The 21099-nt window shown below is 48.0% G+C and overlaps 1 protein-coding gene across 1 annotated transcript; it reads left to right on the forward strand.

Annotated features, from left to right (window-relative positions):
* The first annotated feature begins 9849 nt into the window (after positions 1-9849).
* LOC119463909 (Bardet-Biedl syndrome 1 protein-like) lies at positions 9850-20866 on the forward strand. Its single transcript, XM_037724730.2, has 5 exons — positions 9850-10226; positions 13345-13515; positions 16777-17051; positions 17817-17897; positions 20751-20866. Exons 1-5 carry the CDS (start codon positions 9941-9943, stop codon positions 20820-20822), a joined length of 885 nt encoding a protein of 294 aa, XP_037580658.1. The 5' UTR covers positions 9850-9940; the 3' UTR covers positions 20823-20866.
* Positions 20867-21099: the final 233 nt, after the last annotated feature.

Raw genomic sequence — 21099 nt, forward strand, 5'->3', positions numbered from 1 at the left:
AAAATATTGAGGAACTAAGAACATATTGGAAATAAGGTTAAACTTTATATTCCGCCCACACTTCTTTAAGTTAGCTTTATCATTAATGAAAATGGATCTCTGAGGTGCATCTCCTCTGCACTGAAGAATGCCGCAAGCGAGGCTCTGGACTGAGGGCCTTTTCACCACACCACCCAACACGAAAATAAAGTTTTTTCTCTCTCTCTCCCCTTAAGCCATCGACGTATCTAGACACATAGAAGCTTAGTCACCTTGTACCGACCAAATTGCACTGCGAATCTTTCATTTGTCACCCCAGCGTCACCGCGACTAAGCCTAGAAAATAAGACAGCATTCCGAACGACGACCCCTGCTTCATTCTTCGACTGCGTCATTGCGTTTCCTACTAAAATTACTCGAGGCCGCTGCTGCAATCATTCTGAGCTAGCATGGAAATGATGATTTGTACATGGATTTGCCCCATCTTCGTGCTGCTGGCTTCAGAAGTTCTTGCACCTTTATATGCTTTATTGGCCGAACTTTCCAAGCAATCATTTTTTTTATAAACGTAGGAAGTCAATATACTCTACCGTACGCACATGCAAAACGCTTCGAAAACGTTGCATTTAAGACGCCATATATTTTTTACGATCAATTTGTAAAGCCACAAAGCCGTTGGGACGAAGTTTAGGGAAATTCATGTATCCACCGTTCGCATGCTCGCTGAATCGGTATACTTGCAGATACCGTATATATAATAGACAGCTTTGTTTAGCGGTTTTGACATGCGCATGCGCCAGATATTCCTCCAGTAGCCTTTGTGAGAAACTGCATCGTATGCGTGTTACGCGCTGAGCTCGAGCTTTGGTATGCACGCATTGCTTATGCGCTCGAGTTAGACAACGGCGTCACGCAGAGCATGCGCACTTGGACATTTGCAGATAGCGAACATGCAGTCTTGCACTGCGATAAGCAGTCGCAGATATCAGCGCGAATATGCGTCGCGTCCCATTTATTCTGATTCCACCGCTATGTGTTAGTCTGGCGCTGCTGCCACTGTGCATACCGTAAACGGAAAGTACATCCGGCCACGAAGGCTTTCGGGACATGGGATTTGTGAAAAAGCGGAATTGCCGCGAAGTTTAGGCAGATATAAAGCGTCGAAGTGAAAGTTTTAATCTGAATTTTTTCGATAAGCAAATTGATCTAATTATAAACTAGAAGCGACATGCCTTAACAAAGAAGAAATTTACATTTGCCTTGAATGCCACGTCGCGCAAAATTTTGTGGCTGGCTGTGGCTATATAGCTCATCCTGTCAAGTTCTGTGTACGTTTGTGAACGGCATCAGCTCTGAGACATAACTGCCGCTATAAGAACGCGCTCAAAAACACAAGGCACGAGGGAAGACAATCAAGATGAAACGGGTCGTCGTCATTGCTTTCCTTCCTGTTTTTGTGTGCGTCCTTTTAGCGGCAATTAGGTCTCAGAGCACGTGCCAACTATGTCAAAAAGAAGTTCTGAAGCAACAGCTTCTTGCGTAATCATGGACAATACATAGCACATGTGTCGCTCAGGAAAGGTCAGGCTGAGATCTAAAACTTGCTAGGTGTCTCTGTTAGAAAGCTGTAGGATAAAACCCTTTGCCATGCCCAAACAACGCTAAAGCTTTTTCTGATGTAATGCTGCAGGCTTCATAGAAGGGTTAGCTCTGAATATTACTAGAATATGGTCAACAGATCTAAAAACTCTAAGCAACCTTGGATCGTACAAGGGCATATGAGATTTTTTTTTAATCACGCAGTACCTTCTTTGGGAGTTGTCTAAGTATGCATAAGCATTGTGCCACTTGCTCAACTCCACGCAGCCCGGTGTCATTATCAGTGTTATGACGCTTGATCTGGCCAGTACAAACGGCAGCGCTGCGGCGACACGAACTGATGCGGACGGCGCAAGGTGCATTGATAGCGCAAGCAGAGTACTGCAGGTGGCGGCGCCAGCTAGGTGCGGTGGTGACGTTCCGATCATAAGCCGTTATCGCTCTTTAGCGTCTTGTCCACCCGTGTCGAACCACTATGAACCGTGATCGAAGGACCCCGGCGGCGGCACGGACCTATCAAACGTACTATGGCACGGCCGCGCGGAGCGTATCTTGAAAGCGATCTGCGAAGCGGACAGGGAGTGCGGACCGACGGCTGACAGCTGCGCGCACTGTGTTTTCGCCACTCCTCGTTGAAGAGAGACGCGCGGGCTAATATCTTGAAAGCGATCGTTTTACGGGAAGGACGGGAGGACAGTTTTCCCGTTGGGTAAGCATAGAAATGGACGCATTTAAAAATTTTGCGCGTAAGTGCGGCGACGCATTAACTAAAACAAAAGACCCCCCGTTACATGTAAAATTGATCGTAATATCATTGAGAAGAGAGAAAATTCTAGGGTGGTCATGAAATGATGAACCGAGACACCCTATACAGACCTCTCAAAAGTGAAAACACCATTTTGCTCAATGCATGAAGTAACCGTAAAAAAAAGAGCTCTGCGTGCGGCACGCACTAAAAGAAACAACCATGGATTAACTAAGAAAGCGAAAGACCTTGTGTGATAGCATTGCAAAAAAATAGATTGCAACCGTCGAGTTGCAAGAAACGGAACGTCCAACACGATTACGTTATAGTTGAGTCTTAGTAAATAACGGATAAAATTCCGCCGACAGGAATCCCGCTTACTTGTAATACATTTCAAAGGCGTATCTACGGCTAAGAGGTCTTTTATCTCAAAAATAAAACAAAAGCACTGACACATAAGCATGCTCAGTGACATTAACGGCCTTGCGCAATTTTGCGAGTTCAAATTATACACACAGTGAGCATGCTTTGGTCTATACCTTGTTCACGTAGGCCTTGGCTGCATGGGAGGAAATCCTTGACGATAATTCGCGCTTCTTTTTCACCGAGTGCATGGGAAGGCAGCACAACAAAGCCACCTGGCTGTAGCTTGGCTTGCATCTGCGCATTTCAAAACCGCAGAAACTTTTCCTGTAGGAGAAAAAGCGTACAAAGTCGTATGCTGCCCACGCTGTTTCCACTGGGCTTATGAAATTCCACTCGTAGGCGATCCTGTTTATATGGCCTATATACAGGCCGCTGCCTCATGACAGCTGGTGATTTCAGACGCTGTGTGACGTTGTACAGCCTCCGGTATCGGCCCAAGCCGTAACGGAACAGCTAGTAACGTTTCTTTCTCGGTATACAGTAAGTCACTCGTCATGCCATCACCCTCACCGTCTTCGTTGCCTTGTCGTTGTCGTCACAGAAGCCTGCGTCACGCACACAACTGCTCGCTTACGCAAAACGGTCCACCGTGCCGGTAATGCTTTGCGGAACCCCGAACGACGCTGGATAGCCAGCTACTTGCAAAATGCTTCGCATAACATCGATTCCCACATTGCGTGATATCCACATATATTTATCAAGACCAAGATCGCTGCACATTTGCCTATATGCAACGGACGACTTGCGAAATTCTGCGCGCCCTCTACTGTGCAATGACCGAACTACAAAATTTGGTTGGAAAGCAAGGCATATCCCCGATTTCGCTGTCGGTAACATTTGACAGCTTCTCGGCCAGCTGAGTTGGGCTGAGTCACTTGCGTTTCACGAGATAGCGATTAGCGCGGCCTCTAAGAACACGCGCTCTTCACCACTGGTCAGTCCCTTATGCTGTCTCAAGGTAAAAAGAAAAGAAGCGCGTCAGCGTCTATCTACGACTACTCATTCCGTTTCTCAGAAAATGGCGGAACGTCCAGGGAAGCACCTTTGGTTGGAAAATGAATTTTTTGCGCATGCGCATAATATTTCTGCGAATGGATCAATTAACATGGCACCCACCGCGGAAACTCGGCTGGCGTTGCGCTGCTGAGTGCAACGAATCGCGGGTTCGGTACCGGCCGCGGCGACCGCACTCCGATGGGGGCGTTCTGCAAAGTCCCACATGGAAGCCAAGCATTTTCTAACATCCACATACTTCGTAAAAATAAAGATACGTCGAAAAAAAAAGAAACTCGACGTTTCTATCGGCTGGTGTGAGTGATACGCCGGTGGCTCTGCGCCGCGGTGAACACCAATTCCTTTAATCTCTGTCGGGACAAACTCGCATATTTGTAGTCTGATTTCTTATGTTACAGAGCCTCATTTGAATGCGCAATGTGGTTTGCGAACGCTTGAACGTTCGTTGATAAGTGAACTTTACACCCTGAATAAACTTAGTTGCTGGTGGCGCTCCTTGTTGTCCTGTCTTTTTTTTTTCTTCTTCATATGATTTCCCGCCGTTTTACGCGATAACAGAAAAAGTATATTAAACCTTCTTTACACCCTACCTGGAGCTTGTCTTGTCCCCCAACAATAACCGTCACCAATCTTGCGTACACTTCTGTTAATTAACGCGCTCTACACTTGCCCGTCAGGGGCGAGCCTGCTGTGTAATATTCGGAAAAGTAATGTCGGACACCCAATTTGGCTTTGCCTTACGCCTCTTCCCCCTTTCCCTTTCGTCCATATCACTTCGGTCAAGGGCCGATCGCATCCTTTGTGGGGTCTCACACGTGTTCTTGGGACAAAGGAACGACAACACAGTAGTGCAAACAATGAAAAGGGCATTTATTACACCTTTCATACACTAATGCCTGCTAGCCGAATGCCTACTTCGCAGAACATGCCGATGGGCGCGCGACAAATCGAGGAAGTCCGACTCACCGCGACCGGATAGCTAGCGAATATGTTCGCCCCGTGCTGGACATCAACGCCTAGTCGTTCGCGTGTACGGTCACGCCGTACACGCGACGGTGGCGCGTTCAAACGTTCGAGTTCGTCTTCAGGTGCCCCGCTCCCAAGCCTCGCGAGACGGTCTCGCAGAGAGCGTGTCGGCACACGTGCGGCACGTCCGCGCCGCTCGCCGATCATAAGTCAAAGACGAGCAGCTAGACAGCATTCGCCCTTTTGCGTCCGAGTAACCCCACCGTTAGGTCGCGTCGGATGGATGGATGGATGAGGCTGAACCCTTTAAACCGGGCGGTGGCATACGCCACCTAGCCTTGACTATTAACATATTTTGTACTCTGTGGTGGGTGAAATTTCACCCCTGCCTTGATTTTATCCACCAATCAGATAACCTCTGTTTGGTTATTTCTACCCGCTTAAAGTCTATTTTGCCTTCACTGTCCCTAAACCACAATGCTTTGAAAAAATCAGCCCCGTTGCTTTGCACTGTAGGGTTAAGCCCTTTACAGAAAAGTATGAGGTGTTCAGCCGTTTCCTCTTCTTCTCCACACGCACAGCACAACGTGTCTATACCTTGGTACTTGACTCGGTACATCTTAGTCCGCAATACTCCCGTCCTGGCTTCAAACAACAAAGAGCTTCCCCTAGAATTATCGTAGATATTTTCTTTGGCAATTTCTTGCTTGAAAGTTCGATATGTTCCCAGTGCTGATTTCGTCCGCATCCCTGCTTTCCACAGACCCCTCTCTGTTTCCTTAACCTTTTTCTTAACCGCTGTTTCCTGGTCTGCACCCCTCCTGCAGTCCAAATATTTGATTGACAGTTTTCTGGTCAGCTTCCTCCATTTTGTATCAACATTCCTCATGTACAAATAACTGAAAACTCTCCTTGCCCACCGCTTTTCTGCCATTTCTCTCAATCGTCGGCAGCTAGGGAGCCTACATACGCATATAGTCCCGTATGTAGGCTCTCTAGTCGGCAGCGCAACACTCGCGCCATCTCTCGTGCTAGTCTCGCAACAACCCCGACCACCTCCGGCGCAAAGACACGTGGTGAAGCCGGATTGCAGGAGACGCGAGCCACGCGGGAAAAACGATATCAGGGAACGCGTGAAAGTCAAGCGTGCCCGCACCTTAGAGAAAATAACATTTTGCCATCACCACCGTCAGGAGCACCATATCGCGCTGATACGCGCATGCCGCTGGTGACGTGGAAGCTCAGCGTTAAAATAATGAAGTGCACGCAAGGTAGATGATTATTGTTGTGGGACAAGATTAGCCCCAGAGGGTGATCATTTTTCTTGAGTAGTTACACCCACCAATTAGCTTATGAGCAAATAGTTCTGTATGGCATGCATTCACGTGCCACTTCGAGGTGCCCACAGCGAAGGCGTGCTGATGCCGACTGTGCTTGTGGCAGGTGACCGCCCTGGGCGTGCTCAAGAAGAGCCTGGCGGACGAAGACGCCGCCAGCTGCCTGCTGCTCGCCACCGAGGACGGACGCCTGTTCGTGCTCGAGCCGGACGCATTCACGCTGCTTGCCGCCGTGCAGGCAAGTTCCTATACAATCAATCAATCAATCAATCAATCAATCAATCAATCTATCAATCGATTAATTAATTAATTAATTAATTAATTAATTAATTAATTAATTAATTAATTAATTAATCAGTTGTTTATTAAGCTTACTCAGGAACAACCCTAAGGTGGTCCTGGGTCGTTTCAACCCGTTCTGGCGCGAGAAAAAAATACAAGAAATACAAATACAAATACAGGGAAAAAACATGAAATACACGTAGCAAACGACAATTATGAAAAGGAACAGTTTACAATCAACAAAAGGCAAGGTGAATTCACAATATAGAAAGACGTATAATAATAATAAAATAATTATAATAATAACAATAATAATCATTATTTCAAACATTTCTTTACCGTGCCCAGCCACAGCCCTGAGGTCTGAGTGCTGGCGCACGCATACACTAATAAACAAAAATAAAAGAAACTACAGGAGCTGCCCCTCTATCAGTACATGTTGACAGAGGCGGTGCGAGTATGGATTAAAATAGTTCTTTAACTGTTTCGCAACCTCCGTGCCTGCTAAGAGTCAGTCTTTTATCTTTTACGTGCGAGAACCGAATGGTAGAGCTTTTCAAATTTCCAAAAAAGTTGCAGTCACTTCAGTATACGCTAAAGACGATGAAGGCGAAAGCCTGCGTGTTCACGAGGCGTTCATTAAATTACTTGACATTATCATTCCAATGCGTTGTTACTTCCCATTACTTCAGAAGCATATATATATATAGATTGTTGGACCAGTTGGTGCATCATGCAGTGTCGTTGAGCGGAATTACGTGCAGGAAGAGACCAAGTGGACAGGGACAGACGCTCGATCTTCCTATTACTTGTTTTCTCCCACCAAAGGTCCTGGGTTCAAGTGCCTTAATCAACTCTATTTTAATTACATGTACCTTAATCAATTATATCTTAATTAACTGCACCTTAATTAACTTCGCCTTAATTAACGCCATAGCTCATGGGTTCGACTCCCACAGTGGTCATGGATTCGAGTGCTTTAATTAACTCTTTCTTATTTACTTTACCTTAATTAACTGTACGGTAATGAACACCAAAGGTCGTGAGTTCTATTCCCAACAAACGTCGAGGGTTAGACCCCCAATTTTTGTGCCATTGACTTTTGGTGCCATTGAAATTTCCTGGCAGTCAAATTTTCGACCCACGAGCCATCTGAGGCCTTAATAACTGTTAGTGTAATATACTCCTTGAAACGCGTGCGTGGCCGTGTGTATACCTGCCTGCTGCAGGTTCCGGGCGCCGTGTGCTGCCTAGACGCGCAGGGCGCCTTCGACGTGGACTTCCACGTGGCGCTGGCCACTCGGGACGACCGGCTGCACCTCGTCAAGCGGGGCCACAAGGCGTCGCGCGTGCTCGCCCAGCCGGGGGCGTCCACCGTGGGGCTCTGCCACCTGGAGCCGGGACAGCTGGTGGCCGCGTGCGCCGACCGACGCCTGCGCGCTTACTCCATCAAGGTATATATGGTCGTTCTTCTAAGGGGGCGTCATTCATTACGCTTCGTCTCGATGAACTTCCGAGAAATCGTAGTCTTCTAAACGCACCAAGGCAACAAGTTCCCCTGCACATGCATAATCACTGCGATTGTTGGGTTTATAGCGCAGTAGTTTGTTGAACACATTGAAAGCCGCCTGGGCTCCATGCACTACACTCGCCGTTCCCATGTTTGTTGGACCGCCACACTTGTAGCTCCCGTAGACACTAGAGCGAAAGTTTTCTCTAGTAAGAGAGAGATTTTATTGATAGGAAAGACAGAGAGATCAAAGAATTACGTAGAAAACTTTATGGTTTGAAACAAAGTTATCCGATCATCCTCATCTTCTTGCGTCATACCAGTTGCAAGTTTCCCTATGTAGGTCTCATGTTTCAAAACCCGGACGCAGTGATTGGCGAAGAGCGTGCGGGTCCATTGATTATTCTATAGACAACAAAATTATCCACAAAGTGCCACTTTCACGAGCACAACGACGAAGTTAGATCTAGGCACGCGCGCTGTAAGCAAAGACAAATGAATACTATTTTAAATCAGCCCCCTTTTTAAGCAACGTTAGCCACTGATTAACTTTTTTAGTGGGCTATGGGAAACGACGAGTTTCATATTGTCGCTCACTATTGGCGCGCCAATTAATTGAGGGAGGGAGGGAGGGAGGGAGGGAGGGAGGGAGGGAGGGAGGGAGGGAGGGAGGGAGGGAGGGAGGGAGGGACTTGCCACCCGGCTGGGGCCTCACCACCCGGCTGCTCTACGAGATTTAATAGCGCCAGTGTGGTGACAAACTCTCTCGAGGGAGTCGCTCCACAAACAAAATATGTATAACCTTTACCTAGACGCTCAGTTTTACATGTGTAAATAGTTTTCTTCACTAGCTCATTCCAACCTCATTCCCTTCCCTCCAATAAATTATCCTCCTCTTTACTCTATACTATCTCCCTGTCATTTTACAGCCTAAACGGCCCCCTTACTGCTGATTGCTGTTCGGGTGTCAGCAAACTGCGCTAGACACTTACTGCAGTCAGCAGTAATTTTTTCCTTTCTTTTTCCTTCATTCATTTATCTGTTTATGTAAATAAACAACCAATTACTACTACCAGGGGTCCTTCAATACTTCAGGACCCTGCTACTATTGTAGCGGGCACCTCTAAATGTAGCTTCTCCGCAAAAACAGTCTTTGTGCGGAGAAGCCAAATTTTGACCTTCCCGCGTTAGGAACATAGGCAGTATCCACGTGTGCGTGTAAATTAGAACGTCTCCATTCCAATCATAAATGTCGTTCCAAGTAAATTAGTAAATGACTCGTTGCAAGCAGAGCGCGAACTGACGAGGACGAATCAGGCGGAACAAGTACAGGACGAGCGGTGACGCGTGTTCTCCCTATGTCGTCCATTTGCGCGCTGCTTACAATGTATAACTTGCAACTTGCCTGCTTCACCATCCTTCTAGTGGTACATTCGACTGGTTCCCACCGCGCTCCAACTCGGTTTGCAGTGATGCCGAGCCCTCTCTAGATTGGAAACCGAGAAAGCCTGTCCCAGCCGAACATGCTAGCTCCTCCCAGAGCAATCGGTGTAGCCCCGTGATCGAGTTTCTACACGCGGGGTACACCATAAATTTCCTAACACCGCGGAGACTAGACAACTACAACAAGAAGCCACGCGAACAACAATACGAGCGCCGACTAACAACGTATCGTTCATTCAGGAAACACCCATTATACAAGCCTGTATACTTTACGCACGCGCCAAGCACAGCATCTCATCGTGCATACCGTGCTATTCAATAAGACTATTTTACAGAAGCGCTTAGGTGCCGCCATCTTGGGCTGTTAACGCTGCTGTTTTACGGTACTAAAGTCGATTTACGAGCATGAAAATAGTTGTATAAGTGTCTTTCATGACCATGTTACGTTAGTTCACTTCTCATAAAACTTGGAAATTGTTTGTGTAACAGCGCAAGATGGCGGCGCTCATGAATCGAATATAAAATCGTCTATAAGTTGGGGGAGATCGTCGGCGAACACGCGTATATAAGCATCGCCATCGCCTCGGGTCGGAAGCCACCAACCGAGGGCACTCAACAGTGCATTGTACCTTCTCTAAGATGTCCCTGCTAACGTTAGTGCAGCGGTTTAACGCGGGAGCAGCGCATGCGCAGGGTCAGTGCGTGTGGAGCGTGCCGCTGGGAGCCCAGCCGCTGGCGGTGGCCGCGGTGTGCCGGCCGGGCGTGTGCCAGGCGGCGGCCGTGGCACTCGCCGACCGCCGCGTGGTGCTGCACGGCGCGGCCGACGGGGCGCCGACGCACGTGCTCAACACGCGGGACGCCGTGTCCGCCATCCACTTTGGCCGCCTCGGGAGGGAGGACAACGCCCTGGTCATGGTTGGCACCGGTCAGCAGTCTCCTACGCCGCTCCCTTTTGCAAATTCTCGTACCCGCTCCTCATACGAAAAAAGAAACGTCGAATTGAGGGAAACGCCCCCTATCTAAAGTGCAATGGCGGACGTAATGCTAATTTAAAAAAAGTTGACAGTCGCTTTAGCGTACGCTAAAGAGGATGAAGGCCTGCGCACTCACGAGACGTTCATTAAATTACTATGACATTTTCATTCGAATGCGTTGCTACTTCCTATTACTTGTTTTCTCCCACCAAAGGTCGCGGGTTCGCGTGCCTTAACTGACGCTACCTTAATTAAATTCGCCCTAATTAACACCAAAGGCCGTGGGTTCGAGTATCTTATATAACTATATCTTAATTAACTGTGTTTTAATTAACTTCGCCTTAATTAACACAAAATTTCGTCGGTTCGACTCCCACCAATGGTTGTAGGTTTTGGAGCCACTTTTTGGTGGCACACAATTTCGGTGCCATAACGCCGGACATCAGATTTTTCGACCCTGAGCAATCTAAGACTTTCGCCTTAATAAATAAAATAGGCATAATCTGATTCAACTCGAAGCGCCAGTTTTTATCAAAAGCCAATATGAAAATGAGCAACTTGAGATGTACGTTTTAGGTCTTGAAACTTGGTCAGCGAAGGCAGAGTGTCCTCGCATATGCATTTATTGACCTGATTCACTAATGTTGACGTCTTGCTTCTTGTTCATCATGTGCCTCTTATTTTCTGGAACTTTCATGAGATGACAAATGAACAATGATGAGTTGACTGTGTACAATGTTGTTGGTGTCGGAGGCTGTGTCACTGAAGAAGTGTAGCAATATACAGGGAAGACGGTGCTCTATCGATCGTACAAGCACGTCAAGGAACGGCCGTGCAGCAATGGCTTTTATTGTATTTGCTAAGGGGGAATGAGCTTACGTTCGCACATACATCCTTCAAGAAGTCACAGGTTAAAAAAAGAAAGAAACTGCAGGAACGCGGTCGTGACTTGTACGATATATTTCATGCAATGATTCCATAAAGTTATATACGTAGGAGGAAGCAAACCTTCATAAGATCTCTGTATGAAACTTTATGATCTGTTGTTCTCATTTGCTGAAAGGGAAGGCTGACGGAGAAAGAATATATTACGGATTATTTTGCAAATGAGGCGATGCTATCTCACACCGCCATTAGAGCACATATTCAGACTCCATTTACACAAGAAACGGAGTGAAGTAAACACTGCGCCCTTTTCGGAGTGGCACTTCTGTTGTTGAGCGCGGTCATTTCACGTTATAATAAAGTTTATTTCTTCTCTTCTTCTTTCTCCGTTGTTGAATTCTACCATAATGGTCCATCTTTAACGTCCTGGTCCTACCTAATTCGAGACAGTCAAGTTAGCGCCACGTTAGGAACAACAAACAACATGACGCAAAGTTAGGGACAACAGCGGGTGTTTTTGACGGGCTTCCGTGCAGTCGTGAACCGACACTAACAATGTTCATAGACTTATGCCGTATCGCTCCGTCTGCAGCGGCATCGCGAAGGCGTCAGGCCCGGAGGAGGCTACGCATCTTGAAGGCCACGTTACATATCAGGAGAGCGTGCTAACCGCTCACAAGGGAGTCTAGCGAGGGGAAGGAAGGATTACATGGAAAAGCAGGGACAAGCTCTCAAAGCGAGAGGGAAAATAAATGCATCCTTAATGAAACATAGAGCGCTATGGCGCACGACAAGTATGAGGTTGTACGAGGTTTGTGGACAGGAGTTATGCTTTCTGGACTTACATATGCAAACTCGGTGTTGCGGTTAAAATCAGAAATGCAAACTGGACTAGAGATTATTAAAAGGGCGGTTGGAAAGCTATCTTTAGAAGCGCATCGGGTAAACACCAACTAAGCCAGTGCAGGCGGACATGGGCTGGGCGTCCTTCGAAGTACGGGAGGTACGAAGCATAATCTGCTTCGAAAAACGACTGAACAATATGAAGGAAAATAGACTGGCTACTAAAGTTCTTAGGCACCTATATAGAAAAAGAAACGTCGACTCACAGTGGAGCAAAAGAACAAGGAAACTAAACAGTACGTACTACGTTAACCGGGCGGACAGTGACAAGCAACAAGGACAAGGTGAAGCTAGATAGCAGCATAGTGGATAGGCGCGATGGAGAAGAAGCCAGCGATGGAAATATATCAAACAGGAAACAATCAAATCAATGCAGAAAAGATTTACGATAATTCAAAGGGCAGCGCACTACTGTTCGAAGCGAAGTCGGGATGTCTGAGAAGAAGGTGATAGAAGAAAAATTTGCCGATGAGGACAATACTTACGTAGCTTGCGGAGATATCGCGGAAACCATAAGGCACGTTTTGTTTAGCGTGTCACAGCATACATCCAGAGGTTAATGAGGACTAGTGAGCATGCCCGATGTAATGAGATTTAGGGATAGTAATTTAGGAAAGCTTAATGAGTCTGCGGTAAAGGATAGCAAGGAACGAGCGGAGTATTGGTGGCGCAAAGCAGGGAACATAAAGGATAGATTTTAGGCCAATGAATTTCTTTCGGGATCAACGATACGTTAACACAAACCGTAGTTTCTAAATACCGAAATTAAGTGCCGATGAAAGGTAAATGCGATGAGCTTAGTGGCGCATCTGCCACCACCCCGTTTCACAGGGGACGCTCATAATATCGATCCATCGGTAGCCGGCACGCTCTCCCATTTTCACGGTCATAGAGATTGTGACTAAAGTCGAGTGTATGACGGCAGCCCGTCTGGTCGGGGATAATACATAGTAAAAATGGAGGGGCCTGGACACCGACCAAAAGGATTTAAAAGCGTTTTAACATTTCGGTACCCCGCGGGAGCCTCATTCACAATCTGTTGTGTACAAGGCTCCAGTGAGGAGCCGAAACGTCAAAACGCTTTTAAATCCTTTTGGTCGGCGTCCAGACCCCTCCATTTTTACAAAGAGTGTCACTGCGTATTGCTTTGCATTTTGCAAGCCGGCCACAAACGCTGCACCTAGGCGACATAACCACTTCATGGCCGTGCATGGTGGCCCCTCTTTCTGTGATATCATTCGTGGGCGCAACGCAAGCGCTACAAGTCCTTGTCGACCGCAGGAGGCAGCCTGACGGTGCTGATCCTGCGGCGAAACGCACAGCTGCTGCAGTCACCATCCTCGTCCCGCGAGGCGCCTGCAGGCGGCGCTGTGGGCGCTCCCCGCTGGAGCCTTCCCAAGAAGACCAAGCTGTTCGTGGACCAGACGATGCGCGAGAGGGAGCACTCTGTCGGTGCGTGGTCACGTGCTCGAGCGCTAGATTGATCACGTTCTTCCCCTTTACTTTACAATCCTCACTGGGATGCTCAAGAGGCACGACGCAAAATGTTCCGGCATTACGCGAGCCAGGTTTGCGCGCTCGTCGCCGTCGTCAGCCACACGGCAGGCGATCGTCACGCCACCACATATCAGTCTAACCTCTCCCAACAGCCACCTTTCGATGAGCGCAGCTTTCTCCGAGCTTAATAATGCCCGACGAACACTATGGCGCGCGTATCGTGCGGAAGAGTAATGAGGTTTGAGTTACGCATCAGAAAAAAACTCTGGACCAGCACATGTTCCGTAATGTCTGTCTGTTGTATCGTCCTTTTAATAATAATAATAATAATAATAATAATAATAATAATAATAATAATAATAATAATAATAATAATAATAATAATAATAATAATAATAATAATAATAATAATAATTTCTTTATTTCCGATCAGTCTGATGGAGGAGGCCGAGGATAAAAGCAGCTTGACTGAAGCCTGCAACCCGCTACTGATTGCCCTTTACAAGGCTGTCAGCAAAATCAAACAAGCGTCTTTCTTCCACGGCTTTAGCGTTAATGCTCCGCACAGGAACTCTCGTCAATTTATTGTGTTGTGTCTGTGGTCGCGCTTTGTTCATCTTAAGCATGTACACACCTACTGCAATGCGGCCACCGCTTGAAATCCGACGGAAAACCAGAAGCGGGCTTTTTTGCATGAAGACATTTATGGTGGCAAAGCCGCCTTACAAGTCGCCTGCCACATATGTTGAAGGAATATTTCGAAGGAGCGTTTTGTTAAAGAAACATTTTACGCGCTCTGTTTCTTTCTTCTCCCTCCTTCTTAAGCGTGTCTTTCATTGTAGCACTAATATGTATTCCTAAGTATTCAACCAACACGCCTTGACCCGCCGTGGTGGCTTAGCGGCAATGGCGCGTTGCGCTGCTTATAAGCACGAGGTCGCGGGATCAAATCCCGGCCGCGGCGACCGCATTTCGTTGGGAGCGAAAGGCAAAAACGCCCGCGTACCGTGCGATGGGTGCACGCTAAGGATTATCAGGTGGTCAAAATTTCCGGAGTGCCCGTCAATACAGCGTGTCTCATCATCAGATCGTGCTTTCGGCAAGTAAAACCCCAGAAATTAATTTTTTAGACCAACTCGCTCAGCAACACATTTTACTGAACTATACTTTAAACTAAGTTGAGCTGTATTAGTAAATTACTCTCGTACAATACAAAGTCACTCTAATACCATGATGCGAGGCTTGATAAGCCAGAAATAAGGCAACAGTGAAAGACGAGTGGCACCCGCACCAGATAGCCGTGACGTCATGTCATGGAGTTAAATACTGAACGTGGCAAGTTTCAAGAATGTTTACTAAGCCACAATGCAGCAGCAGGACTGATCCGCGAGTTTGCTGCCGCGTGATGCAACCCTTTCGTTGTTTACAAACGTAGGCCCTGGACGGCTTCCAGTTTTGCCCATTGACACAGCCTGCTACATTTAGCGTGCAGAAAAGGCAATCGCAAGTAGCAGGAGTGCGTTAAAACAAAAGCCTGCCGACTTTCAACTCTTTTCTCCCTGCACATAATGACAATTTTACAAGTCAAGCTTGCCGTAAGTTACACGAAAAATTATACGTGCTAGCCTAGAAGCATTGTGCGCCTTTCTCTGGGTACCGCAGAAAGGGTCTCTGGGTCGCACGCTCACTGCTGTTATCACGCGCGCGAAACCGTTTATGCAAATGCGCGGTCATCTCATCATTTAAGTTGTCCTGTAAGGACTATATATAGTGTCCTCGGGGAGTTGTAGCTTTAGGACGGCATTGTCCAAACTTCGAATAAGGCTGGTTGGTTTTTCCAAGTGCAACGTCACATGACCCCTTATGCTGTATTCTGACACGTTGGAAATTCATTGATTCATTCATTCATTCATTCAAAACGTTTGCCCGAAGACAAAGCATCGAAAGCGATAGCAAGGCTTAGGGTTGCATTCGATTTCCTCGCACTGTGTTTTACAATACGATAAGCGGAGGCGACACATGACGAAACATCTGCTGTTGTGCAACAGGAGCAGCGCCCTGGCAGAGCATCACAGCGCTGGCGCGATGTGAGGCACCACCTCGATGGGGCACGAGATGAGAGTGACGGAATATCGTCAGCGCTTGACAGCGCCAAATGAAAACATATCTTTCGTTTACTATCCACTGCATGCGCCACGGTGTCTCTGAATAAATACGCGCACAGCTCATACACTGATGAGGAAAATTAGGGCAACAAAAAGACGATGCACGAAGGAAGGGAATACGAAGACAGCTCACGGCACAGCCGGCTCAGCAGGAACGCTAATGTGTGTTGGCACAACGCTCCAGAACGTTTCACCGACTGCGGCAGAGCCGACTGAGCGGACCATGACGGTGCGTCTACTTGGCTGCCGTTTTTACCGCCAAACGCACTGCGCGTCTTTCGAGGTAGTAAGTGCATGGAGGAAGGAAAAAGTTAGTAGATAGCATTACGTCACGCAGCCAGCTTTGGCAAGCGAACGCTCCGTGAAGCCAGCCCTTTGCACAGTGTCGGCCCAACACGTGACCTCTTGGGTCGAGATCACGGAGCAAGAATCGAGATTTGCCGAAACGTTTGGCACTGTTTTTTTTTTTTTTTTAATCAATGTGCACTTGTTCGGGGGTCCTGCCGCAGCGCTGCATGCAGAGCGGGAGCCCTAAGGGCCCATTCACATTTGCGACTTGGCGAGGTCGCGCGACCAAGTTAGTCGCAAAGCGACCAGTCGCAGGTAGTCTCAAATGGCCGCTTTTCTCGAAATGCGACCGTTTCGGGCCAGTCGCTCACTGCTCGATTTTTCAGTGGCGCGACCGCAGTCGCAGAACAGCTGAACCAATCAGATGCGAAGGAACAGGACGTCCGTATACGCTGACGCTTATTTTACGCGGCGATGACATTTCGCGCAGACGTGAACGGCATATCGCGAGACATTTCGGTTTAGCGACTGGTCGGTCGCATTTGTGACAAATGTAGTTTTCTGGTCGCCAGTCGCAATCGGTCGCGGGGCGTCGTCTAGTCGCAAGTGTGAATGGGCCCTAAATTTTACCGTGCGTTAGACGTGGCTGTCACGTGTTGGAACGGCACGCTTGGCTTCAATCACGCTGCGCGATGCTCCCTCCCAACTTTTTCCTTCCTCCATGAGTAACTGCATGACGGAAGCACCCGCACGTGTCTCGCAGCCATGCACCGGGGCTTCCTGCGCGACCTGCAGCGCCTGCGGCTGACGGCAGCGCGCCACTACCACCGCGCCGTGCTGGGAGCTGCGGCGCCCGCCCGCTCCACCGACTGCACCGGAGAAACGGGCCCCGTGCTCGTCCAGCTGTCGGCGCAGGTGCAGGGTCTGGGACCACGGCTTGCCGTCCACGTGCGTCTGCAGTCGTCGCGACCGCTCAGCCGGCTCACCATGATCGTGCACGGTGACGACCAGTACCGGCTGCACAAGCCCACCATGCAGGTATGCGTCTTTGTCAAGAAGTTTCAAAGCTACTGCGTGAGCTACAAGGCCTGTTGTAGGGCTCTTATGTTCGCACAAACCGAAATGTCAAACATTTATTAGAGTAGAAATTATCCGGACACTCGAGGCGCGTTCTTGCCGCCGCCGTGCTGTCCCGGGTGAGACTGCGCATGCGCGAACTACACGCGCTGTGTTGGAGGTTACGTGATCGGGTGCGGGTGCCGAGAAGGCTGGGGGCTTGGCTTTCGCGTGCGCCCAATGTTAGAGGTCCCGTGATATGCCGAGTTCCGGCGTCGCGGCACACTTGGAGCGGCGACGGGGAACGTTCGCTTTGGGACAAGCACGCGCGCTACCTTCTGCCGGCGTTTCTCAACATGCCCGGCATTTGAGCGCCAATGTCCGCGGTCATCGAGTGTTCTTTGTATACTAACCAAGCACCACGCGTGTCTTGCACTATTCTTATAGTCGCTTATTAACCTAAACATTCGATTACTATCACAAATACGCGTGGTCGACACCACGCTTTAGGTTAGTAAGCGAATTTGTACTGCCCGACATAAAACTACGAGCCCTAGACTTTGATATCGCTTTCGATGCGCCGTCTTTCGGAAGAAACTGTGACTTTATTCTTTTTTTTTTTTTCTACGTGGGGGAGGGGGAGTTGATAAATCACCTCAGTTCCCCTTTCACATGCCTGCAGCTGGCCCCTTTTCCCGACGAACCTTTGGTCTCACAGCACATGTGCTGTGTTCAACCACGCTGCAGGTGGCATACCTGGTTCCAGGCCTTGCTTACCGCTACACCGCAATGGTCACGGCGGATTCCGGCGTGCCCGGAGAACTCAAGGTAAAATGTAGTTTTTCATTAGGCTCGGGCAGGTGCTTTTGCCGTTTTACCGAGACAGTGAGTAGATTACCGCGAATAGGCCTGTTTACTTCACAAACCCGGAACGTCATTCAATATCCAGGAAAAATAGAATCTTTATTGCTAAGCACGAGAGTACATTCGTGTAAAAACTAATGCTACTTGAGTAAAGAAAAAAAAAAAGTTCAACTACATTCCTTAACTAATGATTGGTTTGATGAAATATATCGGCAACCGAAAACTCACTCCAGCGTATCAAAAACGCTTATGTATTTTGCGCTGTATACCGCGCTTAAATCAGAAATTTAGGTATCAAACTCATCGTAGCAAAAGTAAGTTGGACTTTTCGGCGTTTATATGTTTGCCGTTTACTTCTAACACAACTAACGGTTTCGCATTTTCTCCTACCTTATAACCCCGACAGTAGGCGCTTGTGTTAGGACGATGGTGACCGTCGTGTCACACACGAACGTTATCACCCACCTCAAGCAAACTGCAGAAAAGGCGATCATCAAGGTCGTCGCTTCTGCAACCATCAGCGGATCTCCGAGTCAGTAATACCGCGTAACTAAAAATTGCCGGTCGCGTCAGCCAATCAAGAACTGGCATGCATATACCAGAGAAAAGAGGCTGTTTGACCAAAGTGCATCGCTAATCCCCCCCCCCCCTGATCATTCCATTCAAAAGGCGTCTAGGGAAGGATTAGCGGCTGCAATAAATAGGCCAACCACTTTTCCCAAATAAGAATGTGAAACTGGGCGAGTTGGAACAGATTTACAGCGCAATAGGACAGAGGCAAGCCAGAAGGGAAGAAACGAGCGCTCTTTCAACTGAAGGTTTATTCAAACGTGTGCCGATTAAGTATACAAAGTCAAAATGACAACAAGAAGATACTGCCACGAGTGTGATGACGAAGCAGCGTTCACGAGGGCAAGGTGCAGTTATGGTTTAAGAAAAACAAACATTGCTGCTCAAACTCACAGACGCATCACTGACGTTTTTTCATGTCCGGCCGTTTCTCAATATTGTTTCGCATCATTATTTGCCGTCATCTGAAATGTGAAGCTAAAGGCCTTCACATCAGGAGGGCGTGTGCGAAATAACATGTGCCTTCATTATGCAGTTACATTATTGTTGTGTTCACGAACATTACATGTAGTTTATTACAACAGTTGCGAATAAATACTATATGCGATTAAATACAAAAAATATCAGAGACTATTGCTACTGGAGCACATTGGCAATGAAAATAGAGCAGATGTAACTTTCACAATGTATAAACAAGCGCTCGTCCGTCCGTACTGTGAAGCTTTCATAGATAATCCATATTTCGCAGAACATTTAATCACGTAATGTACTCCACAAAAAAGTGTTTTCGGTTCTTTGGGAGCAACTGCCACACAAACCAACACCCCATGCACAAATTTGCCGACCGCAGCGTGTGCACGCTTCCATTCACTGCAGACAAACAATTAACCACCCAAGGTCCTTCAAATCACGTAATGCGAAATCCATTAGACGTAAGGCAACCTCATTCTTGCACTGATGCCTTCTTCAGACTTCGTAACAGAGCACGACACACAAGAGAAACTTCGGCAGTGGAACTTGCGCGACAGACTGCCTGTATACATTGCCATCCGCAGCGCAGTACGAGCACGTGTCATGGCGTAGACGCAACTCAACACAAAAGGCGCGATCGGCCCCGCGCGGACGCTCGCGCGCTTGTTTCCATGGAGACGGCGCGTGCGCAACCACGTGGCTCCACTACCTACCCTCCTCCTTCGCGCTCCTCCCTCGCTCACCCCCCAGTGACCTAGCCCCGTCAGCGTCCCGCGTCAAGCGGAATTACGTAGTCATAGTTTCCGGTTTTAAGCGGAAGCGACATCACTGCTGCATAGCAGAGCGAGCGTGCCACCAAGGAGGTTATATACCTCCCTGCATGCAACAAGTGAAAATTCAGGAACAGGAAATCCAGTAAGTGGAACAACCGAAAACGGAAACTCCGGAACCAGAAACTGCAGAAGCGGAACTGGTGTGAGCGATGAATCAGGGAACAGCGGCCCACATCAAAGGTCAGCGCTACTTATCAAAAGCGGCAGTGACACGTGGATGGAGGGGCTTTGGGTGGCGTGGACCTGCTCGGCAGCTCGGGCGGCAAGATAAAAGAATGTTGGCACTTTGTTTTATTCAGGGGAGTTTTCTGGTGAAATGCTAACAGTTATTGTTGTAAAAGCTTGCACAACCAGCACCACTCAGCCAGACTAGAGCTTGACTGGCAGTCTATTGGCCAGCGAATGGTCTCAGCCATATTTATATACAGAGGCGTCCTTTCTCTACCTTGGTGTCGAGATGTTCCTTGACGTTGTCGTGCCACTTCTTAGCAGTCAAGCACTACTACCTTCTTGCCAACACAGCTCTCTTGTTGCGATGTGGCCAATCTGTCTTCCCCTAAGAACCTCTTGCTGAATTCTCCGAGACTTTGACCGTTCTGGATTCTTTTGTCTTCACATGTCATTCTCGAGTGAACGAATAACAGCGTGAACTAATGAGGACAAGACAAGAAGGCGACACACACATGCACAGCACATGTGTGTGTCGCTCTGTCTCATTTCGTCCTCGTCAGTTTGTTCCGATTCATAGTGAACGAATAACAGCACGAACTAGCCAGACAAGCCTACAAAATTGTCATTCCATGCATACAGCAACAGAGGAACTCCAGTCTTCAGCTTTGCCTCACTATACTGTGCTGCTGCTATCACATTTGGATTTCCCCAACTGCAATATATTCAGTGGTGATCCTATGAGGGGAAGATCAACTACTGCCGTGCAATGCAGGTGGTCGTGGCTAGGCAGACGAGGGTCCTGGCAACAGCTCTGGTGCAGATGCCCGCACTGGATATGCCTTAGCTACGCTCACTGGATCGCAACGAGTAAGATGACCTGGACGCCCATCTGTTAATAATAATTTTTTTTTTCAAATACATGCAATTGTTCTGACTCTTGTTAATATTATAAGCACATACTAATAGCGCAAGCGTACCTGCCAGCCTGCTAACTTCGAAATTTGCTAAATGTTTTAAATTCTAATTTGCAATTTCTCGTTTGATATGAGCACACAGATTTTAAGGTTGCCACCTGTGCCTCACAGTGCCGGTCACTGGTTCAACCCCGACATCGGCATGCT

Source organism: Dermacentor silvarum, chromosome 9 (genome assembly GCF_013339745.2).
Source record: "Dermacentor silvarum isolate Dsil-2018 chromosome 9, BIME_Dsil_1.4, whole genome shotgun sequence".
Taxonomy (NCBI): Eukaryota; Metazoa; Arthropoda; class Arachnida; order Ixodida; family Ixodidae; genus Dermacentor; species Dermacentor silvarum.

Bases quoted from the DNA above. Each gene is read 5' to 3' on its own strand.
- LOC119463909 (XM_037724730.2), top strand. From the start codon at position 9,941: ATGTCCCTGCTAACGTTAGTGCAGCGGTTTAACGCGGGAGCAGCGCAT. The intron at 17,052-17,816 runs GTATGCGTCTTT...ACCACGCTGCAG, and splicing joins TGCACAAGCCCACCATGCAG to GTGGCATACCTGGTTCCAGG. The intron at 17,898-20,750 runs GTAAAATGTAGT...CGTGCAATGCAG, and splicing joins GCGTGCCCGGAGAACTCAAG to GTGGTCGTGGCTAGGCAGAC.